The sequence below is a fragment of the Neomonachus schauinslandi genome, chromosome 14 (genome assembly GCF_002201575.2).
Source record: "Neomonachus schauinslandi chromosome 14, ASM220157v2, whole genome shotgun sequence".
NCBI classification, from domain to species: Eukaryota; Metazoa; Chordata; class Mammalia; order Carnivora; family Phocidae; genus Neomonachus; species Neomonachus schauinslandi.
Window position 1 is genome coordinate 66,697,275 of NC_058416.1, and position 24,119 is coordinate 66,721,393.

At 51.5% G+C, this 24,119-nt stretch overlaps 1 protein-coding gene across 1 annotated transcript in view; it reads left to right on the forward strand.

The window, feature by feature from the left end:
• The window catches only part of CABIN1 (calcineurin binding protein 1), a 155,512-nt gene that overhangs the window by 15,892 nt on the left and 115,501 nt on the right, over window positions 1–24,119 (forward strand). The window contains 13 exon segments of the mRNA XM_044921054.1: window positions 1,996–2,072; window positions 2,810–2,902; window positions 4,039–4,152; window positions 7,424–7,558; window positions 8,650–8,830; window positions 12,464–12,593; window positions 14,039–14,188; window positions 16,913–17,199; window positions 18,199–18,367; window positions 20,496–20,632; window positions 21,188–21,405; window positions 22,694–22,772; window positions 23,364–23,551. Of these exon segments, the coding sequence (XP_044776989.1) occupies window positions 2,070–2,072; window positions 2,810–2,902; window positions 4,039–4,152; window positions 7,424–7,558; window positions 8,650–8,830; window positions 12,464–12,593; window positions 14,039–14,188; window positions 16,913–17,199; window positions 18,199–18,367; window positions 20,496–20,632; window positions 21,188–21,405; window positions 22,694–22,772; window positions 23,364–23,551 (1,884 nt within the window). The 5' untranslated portion in view covers window positions 1,996–2,069.

Below are 24,119 nucleotides of genomic sequence, written 5' to 3' on the forward strand. Positions count from 1 at the left end.
AGTTTCTACTTTTCTCTCTCTTTTTTTTCTGTATTGTATGGTGGTCACAGTGTTCATCATGGCATAACTTATGGTGAAGCAGCAGCTTCCAGACTGGGCAGCAACATTCTTTTTTCCTAGATGTAGAACCCAGGAGATAAAATAGCTATTAGCCTAGGGGAGGTTTGAGTCTTCCTTGTCTGTGAAAAGACGGTACTTCCTTTCTTTCAGGAACCCTTGGAGAACTCAGAGCCCGTGCTAGAAGCCATGCTAGAAATCATTGCTGCAGTCCGTTGGAAACAGTAGCAGTCAATTCATGTTACCTGGAGGAGCATGCCTTCAGTCTGTCTGCCCAGGCTCACTCCCACTGCCTGCTGGGCCCTTCCAGGGCCTTCTGCCAGCCTCTCAGATGGGACTTTTTCTGACTGTTGCTACCGTATCTGCCTTGATGGAGGTGCCCCCTCCCTGCTCCGGCCCTTCAGGCCAGAACCCTTGGTGTTCTCCAGAACCCCTCTGCTCCCTCCACCCTCCAGGTGCCGAGTCCTATGAGTCTGTCCCCTAGAGTGTGTCCCTTCTGTCCACTGGCCCATCCAGGTTCCTGGCATCTCTTTGTTTAACACAGCATGTAATTCACATACCTTATAGTTCACCTGTGTGGGGTGTATAAGTCAGTGGTTTTCAGTGTATTCACAGAGTTGTGGAACTATCACCACAACCAATTTTAGAACATTTTCATCACCCTAGAAAGAAACCCTAGTCATTCCCCGTTTGTCCCTCTCCCGCAGCCCACTATCTACTTTCTGTTTAGATAGATTTGCCTATTCTGGACATTGCATATAAATGGAATCAGACAATACGTGGCCTTTTGTGACTGGCTTCTTTCATTTAGCATCAAGGTTCATCCATGTTGTAGCATGTTTCAGTACTTTAGTCTATTTTATGACTGAAGAATAATTGTTTTTTTAAATATCAGTACATACAAGGATTTTTACCTAAGACATAAAAATAAAACAGCTTTTCAAAACTGACAAGAAGTTTTAGCATTGAACAATTTCTAAAGAACCAGGAAGGTTCTTCACCTAGAAGTTTTCACCTTGAAGCTGTTATGAATAATGCTCTATGAACATTCTTGAACCAGGTTTGGTGTGGACATATGTTTTCATTACTCTCGGGTAGATACCTAGGAGTGGGACTTCTGGGTCTTACGGTAACTCCGTGTTTAACATTTTGAGCAACTACCAGACCAGTTTCCACAGCGGCCTCACACTTTGCCTTCCTATCAGTAATGTACGAAGTTCTAATTTTTCCGTATCCTCACCAATCCTGTCTTTTTTTTGCAGACTTTAAACTGGTCTGCCTACCTCTAATACTTTTTCCTTTATATTTCTAAAATTTTGTTTTCCCAACAACTCTCGGTGGCTCCCCTGTTGCCCACAGGATGATGTTCCCTGTTCCCTGGCCCGGCACTCTGCCATCCCCCACGCCCGTCTCTGCTCTAAGGTCTGGCCACGGACTGTGTTGGCTTCTGCGTGTGTCCACATTTCCCCATCACACCACACACCCCCTACCTCTTTGTTTCACTACTCCCTACTGCAGTGCTGTCTATTTCCCAGGGCTTACCACAAGGGCTGCCTCCCTCACTGTCCTGGATCCTTTCAAGTGAATTATTTTCCACCTATAGATGTTGCCTGGGTTTCTCTTTGTTTCATTCAGTTTTTGAAAAAAATAACTTAATAGGTCTCTTCCCTCTGCTGAGCAGTGAGCCCTGGGGGCAGGAGTTGGTCTCACTCTTTTGTCTCCCCGGTGCCTGGTGTCTGCTTGGCTAGGGCAGAAGCTCTGGCCATAGGACCTGGGTGACAGGTCACAATGCCGTCCTGAGGCATTTGCTCACCGGCCTGTGTGCTTAGAGCTGGGTAGGCCCCTGGATTTGGGGACTGCTTTGTGATGGGCCCCTGGAACTGTGACGTTCCTGGCTTTTCCTGGACCCTTTCTCAGTCTCTCCTGTTTCCTGCCTAGGAGACTGTGGACCAGCACAGCCCCTGCCAGTGATGGGAAGTGGTGCTCAGTGGCAGCGCTGAAGCTCTCTGAGTATGGTAAGGACCGGTGCTTGCCTATTTTGCTGGTGTCAGTGTTCTTTTTTTTTTTTTTTTAAGATTTTATTTATTTATTTGATAGAAACACAGCAAGAGAGGGAACACAAGCAGGGGGAGTGGGAGAGGGAGAAGCAGGCTTCCTGCGGGGCAGGGAGCCCGATGCAGGGCTGGAGCCGAGGACCCTGGGATCATGACCTGAGCCGAAGGCAGATGCTTAACGATGAGCCACCCAAGTGCGCCTGGTGTCAGTTGTTCTTTAGTCACTTCACTCCTGGGGGTGAGGGGCCTTTTCCTGGGTGACACTAAGTATGGGACAGCCTTCCTCCTGGGAGAGCTGTTGGTGCAGTTGAGGGTAGGGATGTTTGGCCTTCTGTTGGAGTGGTTTGCTGGGCCTCGTCACAGTTGCGAGAAAGGTACAAAGTTAACATGTTTAGTTGGTGTCTGTTATTCAATGTCTAGGTCTTCTGTTGTGTCTGGCATTGCGGGGGTGTTCCTTTTGCAGTGGATAGCACCCAGGACATGCTCCCCAAGTAGCTTGTTATGGTCCCCCTGGACATGTTCTGGTCTTTGTTTTTCTCCTCGATGATCCTTTATTGTTCATTACATTCTGAGAAGGCCATAGCTGTTCGAGTTACAAGATTATGTGCTGGAGCAGAGTTGTATTCATTGTAGGTTGTTAAAGAGACAAGTGACATCTCAAAAGCAACTTTTTTCTTCCCTCAAATCCCTGTTTTTAGATTCGAATTGCAGCCTTAAATGCCAGCTCTACAGTTGAGGATGATCATGAAGGAAGCTTTAAAAGTCACAAAACGCAGACCAAGGAGGCCCAGGTATGTAATCCATGGTCTTCCTTCGCAGGTAGACCTTGCTTTTCATTTCTGTAGATGGTACCTCATTTTAAATGCATTCATAAGACTTAATGGGATTTTAGCTCTCCCTCTCATGTTACACCTTCACTTGGGGGTGATCACACCGAAGAGAAATTCTGTATTCTGTGAGCACTGTTTGGGCCGGTTCAGCCCCTAGGCCCACTTGTCCAGCGGGGCCTCACTTTCTGTGCAGCCCATTCTTTGTGCTCACTTCAGGAGTTGGCACACCCAAGGGATGGTAGCGTGTTAATGGTAGGCAGTGCTTTGAGGTTTCCTGGTGCATTGCTCTCATGTGCCAGTGTGAGGGGGCCCTTGATGGGAGCTGTCTTGAGGGGGTCTCACTGAGGGTCGGTGAGGGGCCAGGTTCAACTTCAGCTCTCTAGATTCTCGGTCTTTCCTCCCTTCCATGAGGCCTGGTATCACTTCCACTTCAGCCTGGCTCTCTTCTTCCCTCCACCCATCTCTCCACCCATCTCTGTACCCGTGTCCTGCCGTAGTATCGCAATGGTTTGCTTCTTTCTTGTCCCCATCTTGTTTTCCCTGGAATAAACATGTGCCTCCCCTTTCACAGGAGAAACACAGGCAGTCTGGAGCCCTCTCAAAAGTCTACTAGTCAGCGGTCCCTGGTCCTCAAGGGATGTCACTGGGGCTCAGCCTGCCCAGTGCCTCTCCGTCCTGGAGGAGGTTGTCACCCTCCCTGGGCAATGATCAGGCTAGGGCAGAGTGTCAGGTAGAAAGCAATGGAAACCATCCATATTGTCTAGGAATCTCTGGGTTATTCTGGCTGGTGCGGCCACTCTCCCAGCTTCACCCAGAAAAGGCCAGCTGAGTTCAAAACCTTGCCATTGCTCTGATCCTGTGTCCCTGGGCCAGTGTGTTTTTTGCTGTTGCTTAGACTCACGTGAGCCTATGTTGCTCGTGTCTCCTTGGGGGACTCTTGAGGGGTTCTTCTCCCAGTGATGAGCCTCTGGGAGGTTGGAGTGTTAGGACTGTTTCCATTACAGTTGTCAGTTAATATGGCCTTGACTGTAGCCTCCCCTTACACACTTTTGGCTTAAAAAAGACAAACCTTTGTAATCTCCTGTCTTGGTTCACAGGAAGCAGAGGCTTTTGCCTTGTATCACAAAGCCCTGGATCTCCAGAAACATGACCGGTTTGAGGAGTCAGCCAAGGCCTACCATGAGCTCCTGGAGGCGCGCCTGCTGCGAGAGGTGAGGCACCACAGGCCAGGTGATGGGCTTGCCCTCTGCCCTCCCCTTCTTGTCTGGGCGACCTTGGACATGTTACTTCCTCTCTCTGCCCCTCAGCTTTCCCACCTGTAGAGTGTCAGCCTCCTTGGGTTGCTGTGAGGGTTGAGTGAATCCAGTGAAGCATGTAGAGTGGTTCTCGGTATATAGTAAGAGCTCTGTGTTGGCTATTTTGTTACATTCTCTTTACAACTACTCTGCCGAGAAGGTGGGGGCCACTGTCCCCATTTTACCATTGTGATAGCTCAGAGCCACCCAACTAGTGAAGCATTAGAACCAGGATAGGAACCCATGGTTTCCTGATACTTAATGATCCTCATTGTTGGCAATGCATCTTGGCAAATGCCATTGAGGTGATAGCCCATGAACTCAGGAAGCCTGTGTAGGTGCTCAGAGAAAAGGCTGGAAGAGCAACACAGAGCCCATGGAGGGCATAGGGTAAGGGTATGGCAGAGAGGGGCAGGCAGGGCAGGACCCAGTGATCCAGCGTGGGGGCCATGCTAGTGGCAAGTGAGTTCAACCTGAGTTGGCTGGGTTCTGGAGATGTTGCCTGGAGGTTTGAGAATGAGTCTCAACTTGAAATTGATTTAGGAAGAATTATGTTTGATTAGGAGGAAAGGCTTTTGTTTTTAAGTACCCACACACACAGACATGCAATAAGGAAGCAGACAGACTCCATCCATGGGCATTTTCTGGAATGCGGTCCTTCAGTTGAGCAGTCTCCTACACTTCTAGGAAGGCAGACACTTATGTCTGAAGCCCCCACCCCTGGACAGTTTTTACCACGGATGAGACAGAATGCTAACTGAGTTCTCCTTGTCGGTTACAGGAGTCCATCCCTTCCCTCACTCGTGGATGTCAGGATTCTCTGGTGCTGGTGATAGTGTCTTGGAATTAGGACTGTGGGAATTGTGACCCTCCCCTCCCCCATTAGTAGGAAGTGAGTGAGGGCCCAGAGACGAAAAAGACTTTATTCCACTTTACTGAGCTCCAGCCATAGGCCAGGGGCTGGGTGTGTTTCAGGAGGAGGGGATGTTCCCTCACACCATGGTGGAGCGGGCCTCAGAGGTGTGAGTGGGTGAGCAGAGCAAAGTCGGAAGGATGCTGGTCGGCTTTGTAGTTGTACGTGTGTCCACCTCTCTCTCTGTCACTCTCAGCCTTGAAAGACTGCTGTGGCACTCTCCCCCTTGGCTTGTACAGGTAAAACATGGTCATCGTAAACAGTTGAAAAGTACAGAAACTGGGCGCCTGGGTGGCTCAGTTGGTTAAGCGACTGCCTTCGGCTCAGGTCATGATCCTGGAGTCCCTGGATCAAGTCCCGCATCGGGCTCCCTGCTCGGCAGGGAGTCTGCTTCTCCCTCTCCCACTCCTCCTGCTTGTGTTCCCTCTCACGCTGTGTCTTTCTCTGTCAAATAAATAAATAAAATCTTAAAAAAAAAAAAAAAAGTACAGAAACTGTACAGAAAAGTTTATTTTCACATTCATCTGCACTGGTATACTTACTATTAAACTAAACTGTGTAGTTCTAGTCTCACAAACACTTGGCATAAACAGGCCCTGGAACACAGCTGACTCCTAAGAAGTGGATAGCTTCATTGGGGAGGCTTGTTGGGGTGAGCCCTTCGTCTTCCGTGGGCATCAGCGTGTCTGTCTCAGAGACTGGAGAACGGTGCTGAAACCAGCTGGTGGGGTGGGGGTTAGTTATGAGAGCTTCTGCTGTCATGTGCGGAGGCACGCTGACTAGTCTCCAAGGTAGACTCACGCAGCCTCTATTGAAGGGATACACCAGATTTTGAACAGTTCTGTACTTGGAGTGGCGAAGATACCTGGTGTCCAGCTGTGGTCAGCCTGTTGTTGGGGATCTTTCAGCAGTATAAGCCAGATGACAGGATTGAGGAATAAGGAATAAGGAATGAGGTTTGATTTGAGCTTTTTAGTCTTCTTGTTGGGATTCCATAAGAGTGCTAGGGTAGATTTCTTGGATTAGTCAAGGGGTGCTTCCTAAAGGTTGCATGTTCTCAGGTCTTATCTGTTCTTTTTTTTTTTTTTTTAAGATTTTATTTATTTATTTGACAGAGAGAGACACAGCGAGAGAGGGAACACAAACCGGGGAGTGGGAGAGGGAGAAGCAGGCTTCCTGATGCGGGGCTTGATCCCAGGACCCTGGGATCATGACCTGAGCTGAAGGCAGACGCTTAACGACTGAGCCACCCAGGCGCCCCAGGTCTTATCTGTTCTGATCATGAAGAAGAATGTCATGTGAATGTGACCTGTCCCAGGACAAGGCTGAGATACGGACCCGCCCCTGGAAAGAATTTCTTTGTGCCGCCGAGTTTTTCTGTTAGAAAATGTTTTACTTTGTCCCATGGTTAGAGCAGTAGTTTTTCTCATTGGTGGTGTCTTAGAAGTGGTAGGGTTTTCTGAGAGTTTTCATAAAAGCTGTAGTGAAATAACTTTTTATATGAAGCATGTTATTTATTTATTTGACAGAGAGAGAGACAGTGAGAGAGGGAACACAAGCAGGGGGAGTGGGAGAAGGAGAAGCAGGCTCCCTGCTGAGCAGGGATCCCGATGCGGGGCTCGATCCCAGGACCCTGGGATCATGACCTGAGCTGAAGGCAGACACTTAACGCCTGAGCCACCCAGGCGCCCCTGGCTCACACTTTTGATATTTAGGGTAGGATTTACTGTCCTTGTAATACAGATGTCGTCAGGGCACTAACTTCTTAAAGTAACTTGTTCACAGTTACGTGATGAGTTACAGAGTTGGGAGCTCAGCCTCCTGATTCCTAATCTGATGCTCTTCTTGCTGTGGGATGTGTAGGGATGTGTAAGTTGGCTGCCTGGCCACCTCCAGACCCTGCCACTGCCCCCAGGTGGCCTCCTCCTATCCTGTCCTCCCTCTTAAGGCCTGCTGCCGGGGAGCTGCAGGCTCCAGGCTCGACCTTTCAGGCATGGCCGTAGCGATGCGGAGGGTTCCCTCTGTCTCTTTTGGTGCCGAGACTATCTGCAAACTGCCTTGTGGTGATCTAGCTTTCCTTCTCTGTCTGCTCGGAGCTGGAGGCGTCCCCCAAGAACATCTAGTGTAGAGCTTTCATTTTCCAATGGAGGGTGGCACTGGACTGGGCCAAGGGCCTCCGCAGCAGAGGCCAGCTGGGAAGCCAGGTGTCCTGCTGACTGCCTGCTGAGGCTTCAGGGCCTAGGTGTCACTCTTGACCTCTGTTTTTGTTCACAGGCAGTTTCGTCTGGTGATGAGAAAGAAGGGTTGAAGCACCCTGGGCTGATGCTGAAATATTCCACATATAAGAACTTGGCCCAGCTGGCAGCCCAGCGAGAGGACCTGGAGACCGCGATGGAATTCTACTTGGAGGTGTGGTTTTGGCAATGTTTATTAGCCTCTTGGGGTTTTTGAAAGCTCTTGGTGGAAGGGGTGAGGTTGTGGTCTTCTTGGCTAAAAAGAATCTGTAGTGGTGCATCACCAAGCTGTGGTCCCTGAGACCCTTATCAGCTGACAGCAGTGCGTTCAGAGAGAGCAGGGGCCTACATGTGCGTTGGTCTTCTGCCACTCAGGGCACGTGTGGCCGCAGCTAGTTGCTGACTCTCTCTGGGTCTCCAGGTCTACACCAGTATAGTGGGCATGGTAAGAAAGAGGGCGGTTGTGAAAACCGAATGAATTGGTACTAAGAACACAGCCTGACCTCTGGCACCCTGTACCTGCTCATAACAGTATTGCCATGATCTCTATGTTACCATCACTGTCTCTGTGGGCACCTCTGTGGTGCCAGACACCACGCGGACTCCTTTCCACACATGCGCTAACCGTACATCATCTTGCAAGGAAGGTGTCTTTATCTTAATTTTCATGGTGGGGGGACTGAGGCTCGGGATCATGCTGCCAGTCAGTATAGGAGCAGGGATGTGAACTGAGGTCTGTCTCCAGAGCCCATAATCTTCCTAGAATCCCATAATTTAAAATTAAATAAATTTTTTTTTTTAAAAGATTTTATTTATTTGACAGAGAGAGACACAGCGAGAGCAGGAACACAAGCAGGGGAAGTGGGAGAGGGAGAAGCAGGCTTCCCGCGGAGCAGAGAGCCCGATGCGGGGCTCAATCCCAGGACACTGGGATCATGACCTGAGCCGAAGGCAGACGCTTAACGACTGAGCCACCCAGGCGCCCCTAAATAAAAATTTTGAATCCCACAAAAATACCCTACAAATCCCATTTGCTTTTAATGGTATTTTCACTTCCTTTATCAAATATGTAAGGAGTACAGATGTTCAGAGTGACAAACTATGTCAAGATGTTCTGAATTCGATAAATTGGTTCATGTAACTTGTGTTTGCCATTTTTCTGGGTGGTTTGGGTGGCTAGGTTGGTGCTCTGCCCCTCCCATCACCATGGGCACCCGCTCAGCAAGAGAGCCGACTGAGCGTGTGCACTCTCTGTGCTGCTTCCAGGCAGTCATGCTGGACTCCACCGATGTCAACCTCTGGTATAAAATCGGACATGTGGCCCTGAGGCTTATCCGGGTCCCCCTGGCTCGCCATGCTTTTGAGGAAGGGCTGCGGTGCAATCCTGACCACTGGCCCTGCTTGGACAACCTCATCACTGTCCTGTACACCCTCAGCGATTACACAAGTGAGTCAGGCTTTGATGGCTTTCTCCCATGCGCTCGTGTTTTGCAGACAGAGGAGGGAGGGCAGCTTGGGTAAGTTGGAGGCCAGGTTAGCACTGAAGTGCTTTCTGCCTGTCAGGAAGGGAGATGGCTTTGCATTCCTGCTTTATCGCATGTGTCTTTCTCACTCAGTTGAGCTTTCTTGAGTGCATTGTGGTGATAGGTAGCATGCTCTCTGAGTGGTTTTCCCTTCGCTTATTTCATTTCATCCCTGCATTGTCCCATCCTGCACCAGAACCTGTTTCTATAACTTGCTGATAGATGGCCTAGCAGTTGCAGCTTGACTCCTTCTGGTGCTGGGGACCTTACTACCTCTTAGGGTCCATTCCTTTGTAAAGCAGCAGGGCTACTAGAATGGTCTCTGCCAGATGGAGCCCCAGTCTGCCCTCCAGTTGCTCAAGCTCCTTGGCTCCAGCCTTTCTGTCTGCTCTGCAGAGAATTCCTTTGTCCCTTGCGTGGGCTGGTCCTGAAGCAGGCACTGATTAGGTGTTCTAGGAGTCAGCCTCCTCTGGGTGTCCTCTGAGGCCAGAGAGGAAGGAGGCTCTCCAGGAGTGCTCGGAGCAGGACTGAGCACAGTGGGAGCCCAGGGCTCTGTCCACTATGTATGCTGCAGGTTGGTCCAGTGTGTGAAGGTGCACTGTACCTGGCTGGGCCCAGTTACTCTTTTTAGGACAGGCATGCCCATGAGCACTTGCTATCATTTTAAAGGTTTAGGCCTGGAAGACTGACTGGCAGAGGCTTTTTCCTTCCCTTCCCTTTTTTAAAGACAAATAGTGTGGAGTGTTTAGAGAGGCACTAGGCCCTGCTCACGCTTCCCCACCTCTGGTTCTCCACAACTACTTTTTAATTGAGGGAGCACACACACACACAGTAGAGTGCACAATATGTATATGTGAAACATGTCCAAGATGCAGAACATTTCTAGAGCCCCAGAAGGCAGGCTGCTTTCGCTCCCGTTCCAATCATTCCCACCCAGGAGGTGATCTTGATTTCTCCCTTTTGTCACCAGAGAGGAGCTCTACTTGTTGTCGAGGCTCCTCTAGGTGGCATCAGGTGGCAGCGTGTACTCTTCTCACCTGGCTCCCTGGGCTGTGGTCTTCCCATCTGTGAGGGCACCCGGGCCATCACTCGGGCCTCTTTATTGCCGTGTTGTCTGTTATGTGCGTCTGCACAATTGGACCATTCTGTGCTTGCACATCGGGTCGTTTGCAGACTCGAGTCCGTGCCTAACACTGCTGTGAATGCTCCGTGTGTGTCCTTCAGTGGACATGGCACTTGTTCTGCTTGCCCCAGTTTTCACGCCCACCAGCACAATGTGATAGCGCTGTGAGGTGCCCTTTGGACTCTCACAGCTCCTTCTTCGAGAGGTGTTTAGGCTCCTCTTGGAAGCTTTTCTGGCAGCTTGGGGGCCACCTGAAGTGGACAGTCTTGTGTTCTGCCTTTCTTTCCCCAGCCACCGGGTTTAGTTCTTTGTACCCCTCTCTTGTGGTAGGAGAAGTTGTACTTGGTAAACTTAAGTCCTTGGGGGCAAACAGGCCTGGGGGGCTGAATGGCTGCTCTGTCTGGGGGAGCCCCGCCCTGAAAGACCTGACACCATTTATTGATTTCAGTGTGTGTGTGTGTGTAACTATACACCCCACGCCCAGTGTGGAGCCCAAACCAAGGCTTGAACTCACGACACAGATCAAGACCTGAGCCAAAAAGTCAAGACTCAGACACTTAACTGACTGAGCCACCCAGGCGTCCCAGACCTGACACTCATTTAAACCCCAAAGTAAAAGCAGCATGTTAAATCGACTCCCAGTGGCTTTTATTCACTTGCGATGAGTAGGCAGTGGTGCTTGGGGTTGATGCCTGCTGACCACCTCTTGTTCCTCTGGAGCTTCCCAGGCCCTGCGTCTGTGGGAGCGCCACTGTAGTACAGCTAGTGCGGTGAGCTCTACCACTGCCGAAACGCCTGCTGGGAGCCGGCATCTCCAGGTGCTCCGGGCCTCCCTGGGTTTCTCTCTGGGCGTCTCTGATGGCCACTGTCATGTCCCGCTGTGGTCCCAGAGAAACCGTGTTCTTGTTTGTGTGGGGCAGGAGCCTCTGGGTCGTCTGTGCAGCTGTTCGGTCAGCAGCTTGCTGGGCTCTGCCGGGACCACCCAGACCCTCCCTCTGCATAGGTTGCACAGCCTTCATGTGCCTTGCGGGGGACAGCGTCGTACTGTGGAGCTTTGTGATGGGTTTCTGCTCTCTCCTTCTATGGAACTCTAGGAGGACACTACTTCCTTCTGTCTCTCAGAGCTTCCATGCCCACATCTCTGCTTCTGTTCTCCCTTTCCTTCCTCCTCACCCCTGGCTCCTTCTTTGTCTGGTTATTCTTTTTTTTTTTTTTTTTTTTTTTAAAGATTTTATTTATTTATTTGAGACAGAGAGAATGAGAGAGAGCACATGAGAGGGGGGAGGGTCAGAGGGAGAAGCAGACTCCCTGCCGAGCAGGGAGCCCGATGCGGGACTCGATCCAGGGACTCCAGGATCATGACCTGAGCCGAAGGCAGTCGCTCAACCAACTGAGCCACCCAGGCGCCCCTGTCTGGTTATTCTTGACAGCAGTGGCTTGCAATCCATCTACACTCAGACTCTGAAGCTGAGCAGGGCATGGTAGTGGTCCCAGTGCCCAGTTGGAGCAGAGCTGGTACTTGGCTGCACTGTATTGGTTTTCCCTGTGTATTCACAGGTGAGGCCTGGTGGCACCGGGCCTGCTGGAGACTTATTTATGGCAGTCACGTCTGTCAGGGGCTATTCCCACTTATAAATATCAGAGACTTTCCTAGTTCACATCGCAGCTCTGCTTCGTGACTCCTTGCCATCCCGGTTTTTCTCTTATGTTGCTTTGCCTGTGACTGTCTCCACTCCTGGAGGAGGTAGAGAAGGATAGGCTTTCCAGATCATTGATTTGAGAAGGCTTGTTGACATGAATGATGTACATGCCTTTAATTGCAGGCAATAACTTTTTTGGTAAGAACAGTTAAAAAAAAAAGAGAGAAGGAGGAAAATTGGAAAATGCAGATAAGCAAAAGGAGCAGAAACCAGTTTTATGTGTACAAATGGAGTCACACCATGTGGCTGGTTTGTTTCCTGCCTTTTTCCCAGGCTGTCTTGTGGCCTTCCTTCTGGTCAGAGAAGACACCCCTCAACCATTGGTACAGCAGCTCCTCAGCAACCCAGTGTGTGGATTGGGGACGCTTTCCTTAACCAGGCGCCCCTAGTGGTGCTGAGTGCTTTCCTGATTTTTTGAAGGCTCTTTTCCAATTAGCCAATAGCCAATCACTGTGGGCCTGTAGGTTTTTGCAGCAATTCCTAGAAGTGGATTGTTGGGCTAAGGGTCTGTGTGTAATACCCGCGGCTCTCTGTTAAGGTCATCATACAGTCTGTCCTTGCCCATCAGCATTTGGCTTTGCCTCATCTGCTGTGAGTAGGGGTATTTTCAGCATCCCGTTATTGTTTGCCAACATGTCTTTGATTCCAGAGTAGGGACGTTTTCTTGGTGTTAACTGGCAAGGCCAGAGGTTGGGATGCACACTCAGAAATCATATCATTTCTTTCCTTACCAGCATGTCTGTACTTCATCTGCAAAGCTTTGGAGAAGGACTGCCGGTACAGCAAAGGACTGGTTCTCAAGGAAAAGATCTTTGAAGAACAGCCTTGTCTCCGGAAGGACTCCCTCCGAATGTTCCTTAAATGGTGGGTTCTGCCTCTTCCTGTGCTGGTTCTGCACTCCCCTCTCCCCCAACAGTGTGTGGCTGGTGGATGGCAGGAGGTGTGTGCACCTCCTTCTCTCAGGTCCTGACTCCCTGGCAGTTGAGCCCCTGCACTTCATCCCCCACTGCACCCCCTCACCTGGCTTTGATCCTGCTTTGCCTATTACTCGCCTGTGTGCCTAATCACGGCGGTGCCTCCTTGGCTCTCTGCTGCCCGCCTTTCCCACTGCCCTGCTGGCTCTTGGCGTTCACCAGCTCTCCTCTGGGTGCTTGTGGTAGCCTGCTGTATACCTTATCTGCCCGCTACCCACCGTTTCCCTTTCCAGGGCTTTGCTCCCAGGTGCTTCCCAAGTTCACTGTCCTAGATATGACCTTGACACCCTGCCTTGCCTCCAGGACAAAGCTCATGCTCAGAGCATCACCCAGGAGGTCCTTTACAGTCTGACCCCCTTAGTTCTTCTCCTTGCCTCCTATTTCTCCCTGCCCCAGGAGAAGACTGCCCTAGGTCCCTGACAGATTCCAGGCCTGGCCCAGTTGTGCCCTATCCTGTCCCTGTGCCCTGGCTCCCTCATGCCTTCACCTGGAAGGCCAACTTCCCACCTCTCCACCTGTCATGCCATTGCTCCTCCTTCATGTTCCAGCTCCCAGGTCACCTCTGGGCAGCTGTCCAAACTCTGGTTGCCTCCCTCCCTCAACCCTCCCAATGAACCAACTCCTCCATCCTCTGGTCCTTGGCCCCTGCAACTCAGCTGGTGAGGGGTTAGTGGTTATTTATCTCTGTGTCTATCCCTCATAAGACTGTATTTCTTGTTCATGTCTGTCCTGATGGTACTAACCATCTTAACAGAGAGAGATAAAAGGGAAAAGTAAATCTGTAAGCAAATGGCTTTGTGGTAGAGCCCTGCTGAGAGGCGTCAGGACAGCCGGGCAGGAGAGCCTGCAGGTATTGCCGGGCCTGCCTCAGGTGGACGTGTGTCTGTGTGAGGGCACCTGAGGCCTCACAGCCCCTGCCCTTTCTGTAGTTTGGCTATACCAGGGACTTTGGTGAGCTTCGGTAGTCTGATGACTTTTGGGCTGGGCAGGATGGGAAAGTTACATTCTTTTACATTTCTCTGTAAATAATTGAGAACAAGGTTTTATTTTTCTGTGGCTTTTCGGACATTACTGTGATATTGTTAATACATATGAAAACCCTTTGCTCAATTTTGAATTGTAGAGGGAACAAAGGGTATTAGTCACTTGTATTGTATGTGGGTATTAAGAATGCTAATTACTGCCCTTAGAGGCCAGACTCAAGGGGTTATTTTATTTGTAGGAAGAATTAATACAGATTAAAGGGTATTAACTTAACTGCATCCCTGTCTGTAAAATTTCAGCCTCTGCTCTAGTTTGTAACATTGTAATTTCTCTCTGTCTTACACGATTTAGTGACATGTCAATCCATGATGTGTCAGTGAGCGCAGCTGAGACGCAGGCCATTGTAGAGGAGGCCCTGGGGCTGCGGAAGAAGCGACAAGCGCTGACCATGAGGGAGAAGGAGCCAGACCTGAAACTGGTGCAGCCCATCCCCTTCTTCACGTAGGTCATCCGGGTCTGTGGGGGTGCTGGGTCAGCTGGTGGGCCCTGCGCAGGAGGGAGAGGCCCCGAGGCCTACCCCTGCGCTGATGGTGTGAGTGGGGGTCGGGTGCATGCTAGACAGACACCTAGAGGCGTGCACGCACTTATTGGCCGCCAAGAGGCAGGCCAGGCCTCTCCCAAGTACGCCCAGTTGAAGTCTCTCTTTGCTCTTGCCATTCTTGATGACAGCCACCTGCCACATCCCTGCAAGCCCCCTCTCAGTCTGCCCTTCCCAGAGGGGAAAAGGAAAGTAACGTTTGCCGTACACTGGACCGGTGGAAACGGGGTTCAGAGCAGTCAGATGGTGAATGGAGAGTCTGGAGTTGATCCCAGGTGTGGGTTCCATGGCTCTTGAGCGCCTGCTGTCCCTCTGGGGCCACGCGGGATGCCCTGGAGAATGGGCCTCCTCATAGCCCTTGTGAGTCCCACAGTGTGTGAGAGGCCCCCCAGGGAAGGGAAAACGGGTATTGGCAGCCTCCCAGAGTTGGGGTCATTCAGCCCCTTAGTGAGATCTGGTGTGTAGTTTTTGTTTTTTAAAATTCTGACTTTGAATCTTGAATCTTTAAATTTAGCATGCCTTGACAGCAGTGTTCTCCTTCTCAGAGGTGTTGTCCCATAGTGGTCTGGGGCTCCCACCATGGATCAGACAGGCCTGGGGCCAGTCCTGGCACCCCTAAGTGGGTGACCCTGGGATGCTACTCGCCACTCCTAAAAGCAGGGAGAGCAATCATCTCTTACAGAGTTGTTGTGATAGTGAAATAGAACCGCTGGGGGCCAGCACAGAACCAGCGTTTCTGCACACACTCAGGAGGGGCTGGCATTTGATCCATGGTACAACTGCCTGTGTGTTTCCACATGTTGAGTGTCCCAGGAATGTCTCCCGCCTGGACTCTGACATGGTCAGGAAGTTGGGGCTGCTCTCAGACTCTTGTTAGTTGCCCTTCCCATTATTTGGTCAGCTGGGTCAGGAGCCCCATCCTGTCTGAGTGTGGGCTCCCTAGCTGGGACGTTGGGAGTTTGGGAAGAGCCCTGAGTGCCTCCCTTTACAGTGAAGGAGGGGAAGGCCTGAGAATGCTGGAGAGGGCTGGAGAGGGTCCTGGCAATAGGACTAGAGAAGCTGTGAACTGGTGTCACGGCCACCCTCATGCAGGGGGAAGGCCAAAGGGAAGCATGAAGGAGATGGGCTTGGCTGGAGTGAAGTCTGGGATTGGGTTACTAGAGGAAGAGCGCGGAGTCCCTCTCTGGGAGGGAAGGGGTCGGGCTTTTAAAATAACCACAATCTATCGTAGGGCTCAGCACACTTCTCCCGCAAATGACCAGGTGGTAAATGCTTTAGGCTTTGTGGGCCAGGTACCATCTCTGTTGTATATTCTCCTCAGGGTGTGTGTGTGTGTGTGTGTGTAACAACCCTTTAGCTGGCTCTTAGCTTGTGGGCTGTATAAAACAGGCTGTGGGCCATGGTTTGCCACCCCTTGGTCTAGTCAGTGCCTACTAGACAAGGCACGAGTAAATGAAATTGTGTACTTAAGGCATTAGACATAACCCAGCTGTGGGCAAATTCTTCCCGTGTGCATGTAGCCTTTACTGAAGACAGGGAAAGAACAGGTAGGAGATCCCTTCCAGTCTCAGGAGTCTCCATTTGGTTAGATTCTGGATTTTAGAATACCTTCCGTTTTCATTCTTTCCTCAGCATTTACTGGATGCCAGCTTCATGCCAGGCACTGTGCCCTGTAATGCCGACTCAGCATGGTGGGCACGTCCCTCCCTGGGGATGATCTGAGGGGTAGTCAGTCACCCAGAAGAAAAGGCACATGCCCCAAGCTGATGAGCCCTTTGAGGAGAGGAGCACAGCACCTTGGGGGGAGCTCATAATGGGGTCGGCACTGCTTTGGGGGTCAGGGAAGGCTTAGGTACTGGAGCTAGAGTCTGACAGAGGAGTGACATTGACCAGGCAGAGAGGCTGGGATGGGGGTGAGGGCCTCGTTTTGGGGCAGAGAGAAGCTTGTGCAAAGGTCCTGTGGTATGCAGGGGTCTGATTTTGTTTGCAGAACTGAAAGAAAGCTATCATGGTGGGAGGGTCGGGTGTGAGATGAGGCTGGGTCAGTTGGCTAGGTCAGGCCATGCAGCACCATGAGGCTGAGGGTGCAGTTTTTAGCCTGAGAGCATGGGAAGACATTCAGAGATGGGTGGATGGATATATCATACCACACCATATCATACCACAGCACAACATATAACACAACATAAAATGGGAAACAAGAGACACTCTACAACATAACACACCGCACCACAATAAAACACACACGTGACACAACACATATCACGCGGCATACAACATAGCGTGCAGTAAAACACACAATGGACTTGGTGATGATTGAAAAATTCAGCTTTGTAGGGAAGGAGCTTTTGAAGTGTGTCAGTGGTTTTCATGCCCGCCTGGTGGAGTCTGAAGGTGCCTGGGCCAGGGTGAGGCTTGTGCTCCTGCTTGGTCTGTTCCACCTAAGTGGTGTTAGACTCAGGATTTTGTCCATACCCATGACAACAAAACCAGGAGCGCTCCTGCCTGCCCTCATGGAGATGGCAGCCGTGGGGCCGTTGCCGCTGCCTCTCCGCAGGCCAGCTGGCCCTATGCTTGGAGCACCCAATGCTGGGTGCTGACCAGGTGCGGTGACCCTCTCTTTGCAGCTGGAAGTGCCTGGGAGAGAGTTTGCTGGCCATGTACAACCACCTCACCACCTGTGAGCCCTTGCGGCCCAGCCTTGGCAAGAGGATCGACCTGTCCGACTACCGGGACCCCAGCCAGCCTCTGGTGTCTTCTGTGGTGGTGGCCCCTGTCAGCGTGATCCAGCCAAGCCCCGTCCCCGCCAACCCGGCCGTGGCTGTGGCAGAATCTGTGCTCTCCTATGCCCCCGTGGCTGCGGCCAGCTTCCCGCTGCACAGTCCCAGCCTGCTGGAGACCGGCGTCCCTGCAGGTGAGGAGCCCTCCTGGGGTCAGCTCTGGGGGAGGCCTCCCCGGAGGGATGGGTCTTGCTGCAGCTTCTGGCCCAAGGTTTAAGTGGGGGCCTCCCAGCTCTGCAGGGGAGGCTGAGCCTACGCCCGGGGCTGCGGCTGGTCAGGGGCCGCTTCAGCAATGAGGCCTCCGAGGGGAGTGGGTCAGAGCTCAGAACCACAGCTTCTTGGGACTGCTAAACTCCTGGCTGCGAAGTCCTGGCGGAAGGATGGCCGTTTTCACTGGGAACGTGGGAGCTGGCGGGGCCCTCTGCTGGTCCTGCTGTGCTGTGCACTGACGCTGAGTTGTTTGACCTTAAGAAAGCCGGCAAAGTGGACCACTATATGTGGTAGTATATTTTTTAGTGGTTTTATTGATTTTTACTATCAATCAAATTGTAAAAAAATTTCAGACAGCAGTTCCCAAGCCTTTTCTTGATTTCTGTGTCCCTGAAAAAAAGGCTACCTGGCCGTTAAATGAGTTTCTGAATGAACATATACGTGGTTGTTCTAACTTTTTTGCTTGATCATATGTGACACTCCTCTGCTCTCTGTGTAATTCTCATGATTCTCTTGCTCACGTCCTGTCAGTGGGTGCTCAGAAGGTCCTGGGTGGTGGGCAGAGTCAGTGTCGCTGCCACTGGCTTGGTTGTGTCCCAAGTACACGCGCCGAGGCCCCAGAGGCTCTCACGGCCAGCTGTGGGGGGTTGGGGGGAGGGACTGCTGGAGCCCCTGGTGTTCTGTAGCCGTGGAGAGTAATCTTCACATCTGGCTTATGGGTTCTGGGAATTTGAAGTGATTTGAGCTTGAAATTAACTTTACTCAGGACTCTTGTTAAAGAAAAGTTGGGAGGTTTCTTGAACATCAGAGATAAAGATGAAACATACTGGTAGAGTTAGAAAATTAGGGGCACTGATGTTCCTGTGTGGTGCATTTTCTTACCCCTGCCCCTTGTAAGATTTCAGTTTGCACTCTTTGTGAAGGTGATGTTTCTGGGGGAGATAAATCCAAGAAAGGAGTAAAGCGGAAGAAGATTGCAGAAGACAGTGGAGAGACAGCAAAGCGGCGGTCTGCCCGTGTCCGAAACACCAAGTGCAAGAAGGAAGAGAAGGTAGACTTCCAGGAGCTTCTGATGAAGTTCTTGCCATCCAGGTACCATGCACACTTTTTCTCGTTTGTGAAAACAGGCAAACCTACAAACTTTCAGCCTATACCACTGATAAAGTTTCTCTTTCCATTGCCTCCCCCTCCTCTGGGCACCTCCTTTGTTTTCCCATAACATTTGTGCCAATGGCTAAAGCACAGATCTCACTTCTCTTTCCTCTGAACTTCCTGAAGGCAGGAACCATGACTTACACATCTTTCAGAGAACCAGATACTCCCTGGGCCCTCAGGAGATGGATGGATCACCGAGCTGGAGGCCACTCATGTCCTCATGCACACATAGACATCCACTTGCTGGGAGGCCTAGGGCTGCTGCTTCTTGGGTGCAGACTCTGGGAAACTCCAGAGAAGGGAGCACCCATTCCACTTTCAGGAAGAGTGTGCATGCTTGGTTTCTCAGTAGGGTTCCCTCAAATTCTGAGGAGGAGGAGGAGGACAGGCTTAGAAATCCTCCCTTGATTTCACCAGTTCTTAATGTTCTCAGAGAAGAGTCCAGGAGAAGAGTCCAGGCTGCCCCTAGCTGGGAGGGGCCTGGGTGCCCGTGCTCCTTAAGTCAGTTTTCACCAGTGCTCCTGCTTTTTGTCCTTGCCTCCCCAGCTCCTCAGAGGCTCCAGGGCCCATTGTTTATGATGGCAGTGCATGGGCTTCTTCATGCCTCCTTCCCTGCCCTTAGCTGAGTGAAGAGAGCAGTTCTGTTTCTGCTGCTTCATCATCTTGCTGCCATCTGACATTTGGTGTACACATTTCTTGTCTGCTGGGGCTTCCTCTCCTATCCCCTGTACCTTTTTATCCCTTCACAGTTTCTGGAGTGGAGTTTGGAAGGTAACCATGTGTGTTCAGTATGCATTTTTTTTTTTTTTAAGATTTTATATATTTGTTTGACGGGCGGGGGGAGGGAGAACAAGCCAAGGGAGTGGCAGAGGGAGAGGGAGAAGCAGGCTCTCCTCTGAGCAGGGACCCCCCCCGCCCCCATGGGGCTCGATCCCAGGATCCCGGGATCATGACCTGAGCCAAAGGCACACATTAACTGACTGAGCCACCCAGGCACCCCTAAAAAAATTTTTTTCCCCCTAAAAATTTTTTTAAAAGTAATCTCTATATCCAACGTGGGGCTTGAATTTACAGCCCCGAGATCAAGAGTTTCATGCTCTATTCACTGAGCCAGCCAGGCACCCCTCTTGCCCTCTTCATGTGGAATGTTTTCTACCTTCCTTATCTTTATTTTAATTGTTGGTTTCCATGTCTGCTTCTTCGAATGGCCAGGCAGGAGCAATGTGAGAACTTGCCCAGAGTAGTCACCCTGGCGGTGTGTGTGCATAAAAAATGAAGCCATCAAAGAGTGCCTGTTTTATGTGTTTATGCCCCAGGGCTGCTGGGTTGAGGGGAAGCTACAGGATGGCCAAAATGTGGTCCTTGGGAGGTGCTGAAAGAATGTTCCTCCCCAGGCCAGGGCTTTGTGGGGAGCTACGGAGCCATGGAGGGCCCAAGCTCAGAAGGGCCGTCTATGCCCCCATACTCCACTCACTCCACTTTCTTCTTGCTTGCTGGGCTCCCCTCAGGTCTTAGAACATACCTGGTGCTCTTCTGGCCGGTGCCTCTCCACCTGTCCCTGTCCTGCTTCTTTGCACGGCCAGCCCCTTTTCCTCCTCCATTGTCAGCATGGGCATTATCCCCTCTGAGAGGCCTTCCTGATTCAGCTCTCCAAAGATGTCCCCTGTGACCCTCTGTTTTAAGCACTCTGTGGTGGTTGGTCCTTATTTGGGCTCTTTGCTTCTGTGTTTCTGTTTATTGTCTGTCTCCCATTTAGAGGGTAAGCTTACTGTGGGCAGGGTTTGCCACACTCACAGCTGAATTCTAGTGCCTGACACATGCTCAGTAATCAACAAGTCCTGTTGGTGGAATGAATGAATGAGTGAGGGTATAGATTAGATGCCAGCTTGGAAAGGCATGGAAAGAGGCAGAGCCTCCCAGAGGCCTGGATTTTAGACCCCTCCATCTGCTCGCTGATTGGCATCTTCTTCTGTCTTGCTCTTTCATTTTTCTAATTGGAAGAATTCAAGTGCTCGGGTCAGAATGTGTTGGTATGGCTTTTGTGATTTTGGTGTGTTCCATGCAGGCTAAGAAAGCTGGACCCGGAGGAGGAAGATGACCCCTTTAATACTTACGAAGTCCAGTCAGAAGCCAAACTGCAAAGTTTCCCGAGCATCGGTCCTCACCGACTGTCATACGACTCGGCTACGTTCATGGAATCTGGTAGGAATTGAGCAACTTGATCATTCACTGTTGGGAATTCTTCCTCCCGTTATCCTATAGCCTGCTTAGGTTTTGTTCTGGGAAAATAGTTCTGGGGTGATCTTTAAAGCATGTCAGGGGTTTGCCTGGATTTGTCTTGGGCCTGAGCTCCATAGTCAGCTGGGAGGTCTGTTGACATGTCTAGGCTCATACTTGACTGTGCTCCGTGAAGGACGTGTGCTTCAGGCCGAAGCCAGGGGCCTGGCTTTGCAAGTCAGATGCACACGACCCAGCTATCGAGTGCGCATCATGAGGCAGTGCAGGTACGTTGGCCCTTCAGTACCTACCTCAGAGCTGGAGGTTCAGAGCGGTTCGCTCACAGCCGGTGAGGGCATGGAGCTAGGGTTGGGGCCCAGTGGCCTGGCCTCAGCACCACCACATAGGAGGACACAGGTGCTCTCCTGTTTCTGCCCCTGCCCTGCCCCACCCCTGCCTCTCTCTCCTCCCAATGAAAATGGGAGACCCTGGCGTGGAAGGTCCTTCATTCAAGTCCGTTGTTTCTCCCTCCCCGGGCAGAGAAGCAGGATGTACATGCATTCCTGTTGGAGAACCTGACCAACGGGGGCATCCTGGAGCTGATGATGCGCTACCTGAAGAGCATGGGCCATAAGTTCCTGCTGAGGTGGCCACCGGGCCTGGCGGAGGTTGTGCTCAGCATCTATCACAGCTGGAGGAGGCACAGCACCAGCCTGCCCAACCCGCTGCTGAGGGACTGCAGCAACAAGCACATCAAGGTCAGGTGGGCGGGGGGCCTCTGGAGGGCTGGGGTCAGGGGCTGGGCACATGGACCTTCTGTGGGTATGGGCTTGCTGTCACATTGAGCCTACTTGGCTGCATCCATTTGCGGGCCTAGGACCTGGGCCTCTGGGGAGTTACGGGACCTGGTTTGTGTCTAGAGAGATCCCTGGTGGCTGAGTGGAGGCTGTACTCAGAGGTGAGAGTGGGCACGGGGCCATTAGAAGGCTGTTGCCAGGTGAGCGACGGTGGCAGTAGAGTGGAAGGTTCTGGAGGTAGAGCTGACAGGATGAGCTGTAAGCGGAGGTGCGGGAATGAGATGGTGGACAGGGCTTCTGGGGCTAGCCCAGGCCCCAGGGCTGGTGGTGGGGTGGCTTCCTGAGATGGAGGAAAGCCAGTGGAGAGAGTGGGTGGAAGTGAAACATTCGGCTGTGTTCCAGGTGCCAGGGACTGTTACCAATCTTTTTAGCGGGTGAGAAGATAGAAATGCAGAGGCTAAATAGGTTGCTTAGGGAAGTGGTGGGGCCCACTGTCAGTAGGGGGCTGGCCCATGCTCAACCTACACGCTGACTGCACTCCGCACCCCAGGCTCCTCCACTCGGGGTTTCCTGAGGCTCAAGGGAACACTGGATGCTCTGGTCCCCTTCTCCTGTTACAGGAGGAAGGCTGGATGCCCGCGAGGGTGCCCTGGGAGCCTTTAGAGCCCATCTGGGTGGTCTTTCTGGCTGAGGGCACAGGGGGTTTGGCAGGTCCTGAGGGCCATGTGAGTCCGTGCCCCCTCCACAGGGACAGCTCAGGGACTGCACCCTGCCAGCTACTGCCCATTAGGCCTGCTCCCCCAGGGCTGGTGTGGAGTGGCTTTGGTCTCCAGACAACCTAGGTTGGTGATTTCTCAGCTTTGCCCACTTTGCAAGTGCCTCCTTATTGCTGAACCTCAGCTTCCTTGTGACTCTGGAGGTGATGCCTGACCCAGCCACTTCGAAGGCTTGAGCGCTGTGGTATGGGTGCAGCATCTGGCCTGGCATTCGGCAGGTGACAGAGCTGCCTCTTCCAGAGGGCAGTCCCTCAGGACTGAAGACAGGTCTCCGGCTCCTCCCAGGTCTTGTCCCAGTGTAGATCCATGTGCTTTTTTTTATGTCCTGGCAAGTAGCCACTGATTATAAAATGGAAAGTAGGTTGAAGAAAGAATTATATCTTTATCAAAGTAAGTTTTAGTTTCGCCCCATGCCTCACCCTTTGATGTGTCTTTGTGGCTTCATTCCTGACCTTCTGGTGCCTGTCCTGCAGGATATGATGCTGATGTCTCTCTCCTGCATGGAGCTCCAGTTGGACCAATGGCTGCTGACCAAGGGCAGAAGTTCTGCAGGTAAGAAGCATTCTGTATTCTGTGGTAGGAGTAATTTTCTCAACCCTCAGCAGCCAGGAGGAAACAGGAGTGGGGAGGCTGAGTCATGGAATTCAGACTTACACCTGCAGTGGGCACATTTCCTGGGTTGGCTTGTTGGCCTAGGGAAAATCCAGGGTCCCAAAGAAGTCCTTTAGATACTTAAGACGTAGTTAGTTATAGCTGAGCCCCCAGAGGGAGCCACCTACCTGCTTTTTCTGTTATTCAGGATTGAAGGAAGTAGGATCTCAGATTTCTCAAGTTATCACCTGACACTTTATGGGTCCCAATAGTTTTCCTAGGTGATGTGAATCATTCTGACTTTTAAACCATTACCTGGTGAACAAAGTTCAGTATGTAAAACGAGGACCCTTGGGGTCTCTGCATCCTCTGTCTGGTTTGTCTGACTTCTCTGATGCTTGCCATTTGAGGGGCTATAAGGCTCCAAGGGGCTCAGGGTACTCTTGGACACTAAAGCAAGTATGGTGAGGGCTAAGGGCAACCTCTAGGGAGCAGAAGGGTGTTTGGAATGTGTACATGAAGTTGACTTGTTCTGGCCTGAATGGTTTTCAGTGTCTCCTCGGAACTGCCCTGCTGGTGTGGTGAATGGCAGGTTTGGGCCTGATTTCCCTGGAACCCACTTCCTGGGGGACCTTCTGCAGCTGTCATTTGCCTCATCCCAGCGGGACCTGTTTGAGGATGGCTGGCTAGAATTTGTGGTCCGCGTTTATTGGTTGAAGGCTCGGTTCCTGGCACTGCAGGTTGGTTCTGTGGTCGGCATTCCCTGGCACCCAAAGGGAGGGAAGAGAGCTGGATGTCTTGTTGAGGATATGTGTGCATGTGCACACATGGCACCTGCCTGGTACTGGTCTCAGGGTGAGGAAGTGGGATGTGGTGGGGAATCTTGAGATCTCAAATATCCCAGCACGGCCCCCCGTCTGTACAGCATATCAGCACGACCACAGAGCTCGGGAAGGGATCTCCTGTGCACCCTGTAGACCTCCTCACTCAGGATTACCCTGAGGTCTTGAACCCTTTGCTTTTGTTTTCCTGAGAGCACCTGAATGCGTGCACAAATGGATGCAGAGCTTTCTAGAAGGGAAAACCACTTATCTTTTTTTTTTTTAAGATTTTATTTATTAATTTGAGAGAGAGAGAATGAGAGAGAGAGAGCACATGAGAGGGGGGAGGGGCAGAGGGAGAAGCAGGCTTCCTGCCGAGCAGGGAGCCCGATGCGGGACTCGATCCCGGGACTCCAGGATCATGACCTGAGCCGAAGGCAGTCGCTTAACCAACTGAGCCACCCAGGCGCCCCGGAAAACCACTTAT